Genomic DNA, 10452 nt, shown 5'->3' with positions numbered 1-10452 from the left:
AATCATAGAGATCATCCTCACCAAAAATCAGCTCATTCCAAAACTTCGAACTCATGTAGGACAAAAAACGTTTGTTAAAGTGTGTGGTAAAACTTAGGGTGCTGAACATTTCCCATATATATGGGAAATGTTCAGCACCCTAAGTTTTACCACACACTTTAACAAACGTTTTTTGTCCTACATGAGTTCGAAGTTTTGGAATGAGCTGATTTTTGGTGAGGATGATCTCTATGATTAGAAGATCATCCTCCCCAAAAATCAGCCCATTCCGAAATGTTTAGCCCCATGTTTACACGTTGAAAAATCGTGGACCGTCCATTTTTTGTAAATCAATTTTGATGGGGTTAGAAGTTTTGGAATGAGCTGATTTTTGGTGAGAATGATCTCCTCACCATAGAGATCATCCTCACCAAAAATCAGCTCATTCCGAAACTTCTAACCCATGTAAGACAAAACGTGTTTGTTAAAGTGTGTGGTAAAACTAAGGGAGGCCAACGGGACCCTATATATATATATATATTATATATATATATTATTTATATATATAATTTAGAATTTATCGTATTAAATTCGGATAAATAGATATTTGGGTTGGATAGGACTTATATGTATATCTGACCTTAAAAATAATTTAATAAAAAAAAATTACGGTTAAATTTATCCAAATTCTTAAATGGATAAAAAATTTGTAACTATATTTGAATAAATCAGTTGAATGAGTCGGTAAGTAGATATTATCAGACCCATTGTCAACCCTATGTGTGATACAGCGACAATAGCGATAGTGGCGAATCACGTGTCGCAACGTGCCTCTCACTTAAATGGTTTTTTTCTAAGGTACAATGTCGATGGACACTATACAAAGACATCGTAAAAGGTATGGAATAGAATACAGAACATCTATGGGAACCAATTCCTTAAAAAAAAAAAAAAAAAAAACATAACTTGTTGTTTTATCATTGGTTCGTCGGACGTTACGTGTACATCATCGTTGGACCCTAGAAACAGTCCCATAGTTAATGCGCCGTGTCTCCTTTCCCATCTCAAAACACAGATCTCTAGATTCAACAATTAACTCCCTTGAAACCTCCGTCCTCCGCCAACCACCCCTCTGTCTCTCCAAAACTTTATAACGCTTTATCACCTCTCACACAATTTCCTCATGTCGATATCTGTTAACTTTAACGGCCATGAATTCCAACGGAAGCAATGGTCTCAAAAGTAGAAATAAGAGATCTACTAACGACGTTAACGGTGTTAACGCCTCTAGTATCGGTTTCGTTGAGGGAGATTCAGAAAATAATACCATTGCGATGACGAAGAAATCAGGCATGGGGATAGCGAGTCGACTCAGTAACGCGTTCTTTATGAGTTGGACGATGGACGACGCGGTGGACTTGGTCAAGTTCCATCCGATCCCGTGTGCGTTTGCGGTGTCCCTTCTTTTCTTCATGGGTGTAGAGTACACCCTACTTATGATCCCTCCTTCGTCTCCTCCATTTGATCTGGGTTTCGTCCTGACCCGATCCATTCATCGGCTTCTGGCTACTAGGCCTGCTCTCAACTCTCTACTTGCGGCTCTCAACACGGTAATTTCAGGCTTATTAGTTTTTTTTTTTCATTTACGTCCCTACTTAGTGAGACATATTTGAAATGCCTCCCTCGAGGATGCTCATTATTCAGGGAGCTAAGTCAAAGAAATACCTATTTAACTGTAAAGCTGTAATTATCTACTCATGACTCGAGGATTACAAAATTATGGGGCAGTACATTTTCTAAAATAATTACCAATTCATGTCTGCTGATTTGGGAATTAATTTTAAAAAGGTTAATTATATATAACAGTCACAGAAATAAATTTACCGTTTAAAAAAATATTTAATTCCCAAATCAGTAAAGGACTGTCCTGGTAATTTAAACCCCCGCCCCCACATAATTTTTTTCTATTTGCCTCCCTAAATAGTTAGGAATATTTATATTACTCCCTTATTTGAATTCTCCTTAAATCTATGGTCTTTATCGGTGAAAATGAAAAGGACAATTGAATTTAGATCCTGTAGTTCCGGTAGTTATGTAGGTACTCAACTCATGAAAGATGTACAAAGCAACTAATTTTGCATGCCACACGGTATCATCTAGGGTCTATCAGCCCATAAATATTTGGTACACCCTTTGTAGACTTTCACACCCAAAACCACCTTGATGGATAAATCCTAACCATTGGATACAAGCATGTTTTTACATGATCAATCATAACCATCTGCCTGATCTATGGGCCTAAATATGTTCCAGATATTGAGTAGTGGAGTCCAGATGCAAGATAACTAGATAATTCCCAGAAGTACAGAATCCGAACTCTTTCAACTTTGAATTATTCAATGTTGAAACTTGAAAGTACGAATAAGCAACTCAACCTTTCCCAATTAAAGGAGGCATCTACGAAATATGCCTTATTTATTTGACCCACCAAGTTCCTGAATTTGAGATAATTCTTCCAACACCCCAAATTTATCAAGTTTATCACACATTCCCCCTTGAGTGCACCCCATAAAAATCTTTATTTATAAAGTAGATATAATTTTTATTTTATTTAAAAAAATGTATTACATATGCAATTGATGAGATCCACATTTTTGATGGGGCAGGTGTTTGTAGCCATGCAAACAACATACATACTATGGACTTGGGTCGTAGAAGGTCGACCGCGAGCCACCATTTCTGCACTTTTCATGTTCACTTGTAGAGGAATATTGGGTTACACCACACAACTCCCACTCCCTCAGGTAATTCCTAAGCTCCGATGTTACTCATATAAGGATGCATGAAATACATTGAATCATTATTTATGTATCTCATCACGAATGAACGATAGTTGTAGTAAAAAAAAAAAAAATCTATATATTTAGTATCCTAGAAGCATTAAAATATAAATTTAAACAAATTCACGATAATCGTTGATCAGAACAAGATTGAGGGAGGGTGTTAAAGTATGAGATTAAGGTATATTGTGATACACCATCACATTTCATGAAGATTATGATATTTTTTAGGTAAGATTAGATTAGATCAATTCTCTTAAATAGAATTTTGCTTGGGATCATGGTTTTAAAACCCAATTTCTCATGTCGTCTTACTCCCCACCGATGCCAAGTTGGCTCAACCAAGTCTTCTCATCTCGTTTTAAATCTTTTAAAATATTTATTAATATACATTATATTTTTTTTTCTTATTATAAGGTAAATTAGTTAATGTTCAATTACAAAATCTTATTTTCCATACATAACTAACGTTTAAACTGTCCAAAAAATTAATAATTTTACATCAAAAACACAATTGGTTGACTCAATCGAGTTTTCATCAACTCTGACCGATATGTTCAAACAAGTCAATGTGATGGACGATTCACATTGACTATCTCACCCAGTAGCCTCCAAGGTCAAGATGACTTGGATGAGTCATCTCAGTCTCCGACAAGTTTTAAAACCAAGTTCGGATTATTCCCTATTTTCTACATTAATCCTATCAAAGGTTCATTATAATTCAATTAAATTATAATAGAATTCTATTATTCTACATTTTTGAAGTTTTGATGTTTCAGGGTTTCTTGGGCTCTGGGATGGATTTCCCAGTGGGGAACGTTTCGTTCTTCTTGTTCTTCTCCGGACACGTTGCAGGATCAATGATTGCATCACTCGACATGCGACGCATGGAACGATGGATGATGGCCTCTACATTCGACGTGTTAAATGTACTACAAATGGTGAGACTATTAGGAACAAGGGGTCACTATACAATCGACTTAGCCGTCGGAATCGGTGCTGGAATCTTGTTCGATTCTCTTGCTGGAATGTATGAAGAGAGCAAGAGAAGACCTCATCATCAAGGGTACTCAACTAAACCCAGTTCCACAACACATTCAACAACAACAACAATGTAAGGAGCACAAAGAAATTAGTCAATTATTGCAAGTGCTTGTTGGTAAAATGTAGACATGTGGAAGGGGGAGATATGGGAGGTTTAAAGTTTGAAGGTTGTTCACATTTATGTTTTATGTTTTATTAATTGACTTTTTCTTCCACACAGATGAGTGGCTGAGGTTACTGGATTTAAATTGGCCCAACAACCTGTATTCTATGACCAATAACTTCTAACTTTTTCTGGACCTACAGTCCAGGAATTGTTTTTAAACATAGAGGCTAATATTGGGAGGGAATCAAGATCTTATCATAGATAAGATTTTCTCTATCTGGAAAGATTTCTTTTGGGATTAAATTTAGGATATCTACCTCAAGAAAAATCCTCCCCTTTCTCAGAAGAATTATGGAGCTCCATCTGTTTGTACCAAAGTAGTTGGACCGAAATATAAGTTTTTTTTTTTGACAATTTTTTTAATAGAATAATGCTTTATTAGGCAACATTTTCATATCCTCCCATACAATATATACACCCACCCACTTACTGTATACACCCTTTGTACTTGTGGGTATATGCAACAAAAAATTATATGCTAGTTTCACCCACTGATTTATTTAAAATATAATAAATAATTTTCAGTAATTACATACCGAATATTTTCAAAAAGGTTCGGTAATAACATATTGAATGTTTTTCACATGGGATTCCGTGGAAGGAAGTGTCCGATATGTAACTATTGATCTAAAATTATAAATTCAGTAGAAATAAAATGAAAAAAATGCACTATCTTACGGTAAGTATATATCGAACAGTTCTTTACAAGGGATCCCATATGAAAAAATTATTCTGTATGTGCCTATTGAAATAATGCTGATGAGTTCGGTCTTGACTTACTGAATGTACTCGGGATTTTGAATTTTTTTATTTTTATTTATGCAAATGATAAAGATAAAATTAGTTTTTAAAATGGTTTATTTGCAAAACGATTAAAAATAATTCCAAGAACAAAAGTTGATGAAAATAAATTATAAAAATCCACCTCCATCTATCAAAATGCTTAATTATACCAAATAATGGTAAAAATCATGTTTTAGTGAATAATGTCCCCCACAAATAGATCAAAACGCGGTCTTTTGATGAATCTCTAAAGAAAAATCATTCGATTATGTGGATTTGATTGAATTTTGATAGAGTTTTTCGGTAGTTGGAGGGAAAATTTGTGTTTGCTCAGTGGGTGTATTTACGTACTTACACATTATTGACATTTAACTTCTAAGTGGGTGTAGATAGTCCATGTCATTTAAAAATCTCCCTCCACACGTGGCATCATGCCATTCAGCTTAGCACTGAAATTCTAAACAACAAATTCGTACTACTCTGGTAGAAAGAATGGGTTCTCTTTGCTTATTGGAGTCTAGCAATGTGTATCAAAATATATCATTACTGTCTGATGGTGTGGGAAACAATACATCTAAAACCATTAAAAAAAAATAGGGTTCTTACTTGATTAGTGTCCAATGGTCCCTAAATCATTGGCTTTCCCTCCTTGAATAAATTCTAAAACCTTTCATCTCCATTTTCTTTTCCTCTCATCTTTTTTGAATCATGTTCCATCAATTGATTGTTCAAAAATCTTTTCACTACTTTTTTTGAACATTTAATGGCGTTGGACATTTTGTGTCCAAAGCAACGAGATACTATAATGAGTTGCGATCCAAAATGGTGTCTAGTTCCTATAAAAACGTTAGGTCTCTACATGACATATTTTTGTTGAAATTCAAACACCTTGGGCTGTATGAACCGAAGCGGATCCTCTGTGGCACACTTTACATGGTTGAGAGAGGTATTTTAAAAAAAATTAACATCTCAGCCTCTTGTGTTCATGACTTAGATCTGATTAAAAAAATAAAAAACAGAAAATAAGTTTTTTTTTATGAAGATCCATGTCTTTAAAAATGAACGGTTACTGAACTCCCCCCGATTTTAGGGTTGAGATCCAATTTTATTGCTGATGTGGTGCTCTTCCTACCGGAACCATGTGCTACAGAGGACCTGCTTCCTGCATGAATGACTTGATTAGGAGTCCGATGTGTTTTGAACACCAATTAAAACGTGCCACATAGACACCTATCCTATTTCATAGGAACAAGACACCGTGTTGGATCCTAAGTCTACTATAATATCTTTTTGAAATATAATGATCTTTTAAAAGAAAAAAAATGAATAACAATCAAAGAGAACCCATTCCTTGCAAATAGGGATATTTCAATCATTTACACCAATATGGTAGAATTAGATAGTAACTTTGTTACAAGGCACGAATGCTTATCATAGTCGAAGCCTTGTCACAAAAATTATGGGTCAGCTGACATGCATGTATGTACTGTTACATTCATATATAAGTAAACCTTGAGAGGATGCATGGGTGGTGGATACTATTCCTTGGAGTCTCAATCCAACGGACATGATCCATCATCAACATTTGCGAGCGGGTTAAAATCCGGTGAGCTAGGATCCGTGCATCCTGGTATGAGGTCCAAATTACAGCGGTCGCCCTATAACAACAAGTTCACACCATTGGCATGTAAAATTTGGGGCCATGACCTCTATATGTTTATTAGTTCTCAGTTTTCGTACAATTTGTATGATATGATATGAAAATAAAATGAAATTTTTATGTACTTACCCCTTCGACAGATAAATTACCGATCATGGCACAACGGTTGATAACGATATCGGATTCTGGAAATATTGCTCTATCGCATGCACCGTCTCTACCCAATTCTTCTGCTAGACCCTGCATGTAAGATATGATTCTTCCTTAGTCTATCTTGAAAAAATTCAAATAATTAATTGGATTCCTCTTTAAAGACTCATTTGCCGACTACACGTATTGTAGGTTTTGGAGTTTAACTCTCTAAATACCCTTTCTCGGGCTTAGCAAAAATTTTCTCATTAGTAATTGAAAAACTATAAGGTTACCACAAATATTTACATTAATATTTAGATAAACTGATATAATTGAAAATTGTAGGCACAAATCCCTAGATTTAGTGATGTATACAATGAAACAAATAAGAAAACAATCGAAAAATGAAAGATTTGCATGGTTCGGTAAGATTGCCTATGTCCATGCATGGGTGTTGAGAGATCCTGATAAATTTGGGGGTCCAACTCAAAACCAATTGACAATGAATGGAGAAGCCTAGGAGCTTAAAAGGATAGATAGAAAAGGCAATTTGTGTCCGATGTGGGATTAAACTCAATACGCCTCCACGTGTGAGCCTGACCGGGCCAAAGCACGTGGAGATCTGAACTGGGTGACGTGGAAGAGAGAAAAGCCCACTTTCATACCATGATAAATTTGGGGGTCCAACTCAAAACCAATTGGCAATGAGTGCAGAGGCCCAGGAGCTTATAAGGAGAGAGAGAGAGACTAGGCAATTTGTGTCCCATGTGGGACTAAGCTCAACAGAACCTTTCACTATTTCGGTGAAAATAGGGTTAAAATCTCTCAAATTCACCTTCAAAAATCACCCTAAAGAAACCCTAAAACGAGTTGGCTATGAATTTATAGTCCGTATAAAATAAGAAATTTCCCCAATGGAAAAAGTTACGAAATTGAGGAAAAAGTTGGAGCACAGTCCATTCTGCTAATATAATACCACCAAGCCAATAGTCCAAATAATATTACTTGTAGTTTAGGCGGAGTGATGCATGTCTATGAATACAAGTGTTACCTCATTAAAGAATTCGATGGGTTTGTTTCTCCATGGTTTGGCAACTTGAAACTGCAATTTATATGGACCATCCCAGTCAGCTCCATTAGTGAATGAGAAGATCAAGTTCACAGCTGCCAAAAAGATTTAAGCATATAAGCTCACAAGAAAATTTAAGAAGTCTTAGCAAGCAAAAAACGTTCATTTAACGACACCAACCATGCTTAGGAACACATATTTTGATGGTAAATATGGGGGGATCAGCTTTGCCTCGGTTCTTCCTTAGCATTTGTCTTGGCTCACCTCCACACATGATTGGCTGATTAAAACCTCCTATCAACGATAAAATTGAATTTGTCAAATAAACGACATTCCAAACTTTTATATGTTAGCAGGATGAAGCCATAACTTAACAACAAATTCAACCCATTTTTTTACAAAATTAAAAACAACTGTATGTGGAATTTATAATATATAGTACCATTAAATGCGATCCCGAATTCTTCATTTGGGACTAATTTTTTTGCTGCAGGATTGTAGAAGATCAGTAGCTTCTCTCCCTGTCAAAGGTTTGAAGTGCATTGTCAATGTAATTGTAAAACCAATAAAATTAATCTTAGAAGCATTATAGAGTCAGAAGCAGTGTCCAACATACAGAAGTAGGAGGAAGTCCATTCATGGTTTTCCAGAAGACAGGAGCCCTTCCTATGTCAAATGCAGCCCATGTAGGAAGTGAATACCTGAAAAGGAGGATTGTGTGAAACATCAGCCCCGGAAATGAAAAAAGTCCGAATCTTGTTCCTCAATTCAATACTATCTGAAGCAACCCCACACCCCCACCACACCACACACACACACACACTTTTTTATGGGAAAGACTTGAACCCACGACCGCAAAGTTGTTTTGCAATGTGTCAAACTAACTGAGCTATGGGTATAAGCCCAAAGGAAAATCCAAAGCCCTTTTTTTTTCCCATTAATTCATGTGTGTTCATATCCGGTCTCATAACGTCAATCCACATCCTTTTTGATCTTCCTCTTTCCCTTTTGTTTTTCAGAAGGAAAAAAAAATGCTAAAGATTTGTAAATTCGTGAAGTGGATTGGAAGTAATTTAGTTAATGACAAAAGTACATTACTACTGCAAACATCCCCTTATGTGAAGCATGAAATCAGAATTTGAAAGCTACAAGCACTAGTGAGGAAACATACTCTTTGAGTTCCTCTTCGGCAGGTGTTGCAACGACAGCAGCGCTTACTTTCACACTCTTCTTGACAACCATCCCCTTCTTTGGAGGATTACCCCTCAAGGGAGCACCCATTAAACTACTAGCTGCATTGAAAAATAATTTTGTAAGGTTCAATCAGGGAAGAAAAATTATACTTATTGAACGTCTAATAACATGGTCTTCTCTTTTTTTCCTAGTGGGATAAATACAATCACTTTAAGTGATAGTGACAAACATTTCAAGAATTCCAGACTAGATCGATTGAGTCTAGAAACAAGTTAAACGGGTGCCCTTACTAAGAATTGGGATGCCTTTAACATGGGTCCTTATAAAATCCATTCATTGATGATTTTATAATGCAACCGTAATTTATGGACTCTCAAACTAAACTAGTGGATTGATCTAAGGGGCTAGGGAAATATATAGTTGTCCGAACTCGATGATAAACCTCATAAATTCGTATTTTTCCCAACACTCTTATCTTCTTCATCTTTTTTCCTTGTTGGGTAAGATGGACTTGAATCCAAAACATCAAAGTTGCATTGCAATATGTCAACCAACTGAGCTATGGCCTAGTTGCTCTTCATCTATTTCCATGACAATCTTTATTTATTTTGATATCTCCGCTATTGCTAAAATTACAGTTTTAGTCTGAATTATATTCAACCAGAACTGTGATCTTATTAAGTAGTTGATATCTTCTTTAAGTCTCGCTATTTTCACATGGGCAATTGTTATCGTTCGAGTATCCATCGCTACCTACAGTTGAATCAGATCTCAATAACTAAAATCTAATTCTGGAAAGGAAACAAAGACTGAATTATTCAAATAAGAGAATAACCCAAAGAATGTGTAGTAATGGATTCAAGATAAGCAATTAATATTGAGGATTCATCCAATGGTTTCGGAAATATGAATCTAAAGTAGCAAATTCAACTTGATAAATTGTGAAATCTACCAATTTGAGTCTCAAATACAAATTATTACAAACCAATGAATACAGAAGCACAAACAAGAGACATACCATTAAGATTGGAAATTAATCGGCTAGTACTGCAACTTGAATTGGATTGGACTGTGTAGAGAGGCTGCGACGGAAGTGAGATTATTGAAGCCGTCGAAACAGCCATCTGAATTGCTTAATTTGCCTGCCCAAAAGTTACCACAAGGTGTTTGTGTGTGTGAGAGAGAGAGAGACTCAGTCTAACCCATTAATAAGCAAAGAAGATACATATAGAGAGAGCAAAATTCAACCACCAACTCCACAAAATATCTCATTAGTGGACAATATTAGATAAATGAGTGAGAGAGAGGATGAAAGAGACTGAAAGCCTGAAATATCTAGATCTTATATTTCACCCTTTCACTTTGTACTGTAAGCTAAGTGGTTCTGCCTTATCCTCTCCTTCCCAAGAAAACAAACACCACCCATGCATTTTACCTCAACACACCCTGCATGTGTGGGTCAAACTATGCTAATGCACTTGTACTTGTAGGAGAGAAAGACCTGTTCTGATACCATGATAAATTTAAGAGGTTAACTTAAAGCTAATTGACTAGAGAGGCCCAAAAACTTATAAGGAGAGAGATA

At 35.8% G+C, this 10452-nt stretch overlaps 2 protein-coding genes across 2 annotated transcripts; one reads left to right on the top strand and one right to left on the bottom strand.

The window, feature by feature from the left end:
- The first annotated feature begins 1020 nt into the window (after positions 1 to 1020).
- On the top strand, positions 1021 to 4082 carry LOC147392588 (phosphatidylcholine:diacylglycerol cholinephosphotransferase 1-like). Its single transcript, XM_086456826.1, has 3 exons — positions 1021 to 1589; positions 2646 to 2783; positions 3599 to 4082. The coding sequence occupies exons 1-3, from the start codon at positions 1191 to 1193 to the stop codon at positions 3935 to 3937; spliced, it is 876 nt and encodes a 291-aa protein (XP_086312952.1). The 5' UTR covers positions 1021 to 1190; the 3' UTR covers positions 3938 to 4082.
- Positions 4083 to 6139: 2057 nt separating this feature from the next.
- On the bottom strand, positions 6140 to 10109 carry PIFI (post-illumination chlorophyll fluorescence increase). Its single transcript, XM_086455231.1, has 8 exons — positions 9886 to 10109; positions 8845 to 8965; positions 8290 to 8374; positions 8116 to 8194; positions 7854 to 7967; positions 7656 to 7768; positions 6602 to 6712; positions 6140 to 6470 (listed from the first exon to the last, which is right to left on the bottom strand). The coding sequence occupies exons 1-8, from the start codon at positions 9989 to 9991 to the stop codon at positions 6366 to 6368; spliced, it is 834 nt and encodes a 277-aa protein (XP_086311357.1). The 5' UTR covers positions 9992 to 10109; the 3' UTR covers positions 6140 to 6365.
- Between the last annotated feature and the right edge of the window lie 343 nt (positions 10110 to 10452).

The sequence above is a fragment of the Akebia trifoliata genome, chromosome 10 (assembly GCF_017979445.1).
Source record: "Akebia trifoliata isolate Shusen 1 chromosome 10, ASM1797944v1, whole genome shotgun sequence".
NCBI lineage: Eukaryota > Viridiplantae > Streptophyta > Magnoliopsida > Ranunculales > Lardizabalaceae > Akebia > Akebia trifoliata.
This window is presented reverse-complemented; position numbering and strand designations above follow the sequence as displayed.

Bases quoted from the DNA above. Each gene is read 5' to 3' on its own strand.
- LOC147392588 (XM_086456826.1), top strand. From the start codon at position 1,191: ATGAATTCCAACGGAAGCAATGGTCTCAAAAGTAGAAATAAGAGATCT. The intron at 1,590-2,645 runs GTAATTTCAGGC...TTGATGGGGCAG, and splicing joins TACTTGCGGCTCTCAACACG to GTGTTTGTAGCCATGCAAAC. The intron at 2,784-3,598 runs GTAATTCCTAAG...TTGATGTTTCAG, and splicing joins CACAACTCCCACTCCCTCAG to GGTTTCTTGGGCTCTGGGAT.
- PIFI (XM_086455231.1), bottom strand. From the start codon at position 9,991: ATGGCTGTTTCGACGGCTTCAATAATCTCACTTCCGTCGCAGCCTCTC. The intron at 7,769-7,853 runs GTTGGTGTCGTT...TCTTTTTGGCAG, and splicing joins AATATGTGTTCCTAAGCATG to CTGTGAACTTGATCTTCTCA. The intron at 6,471-6,601 runs GTAAGTACATAA...TTGTTGTTATAG, and splicing joins GTAATTTATCTGTCGAAGGG to GGCGACCGCTGTAATTTGGA.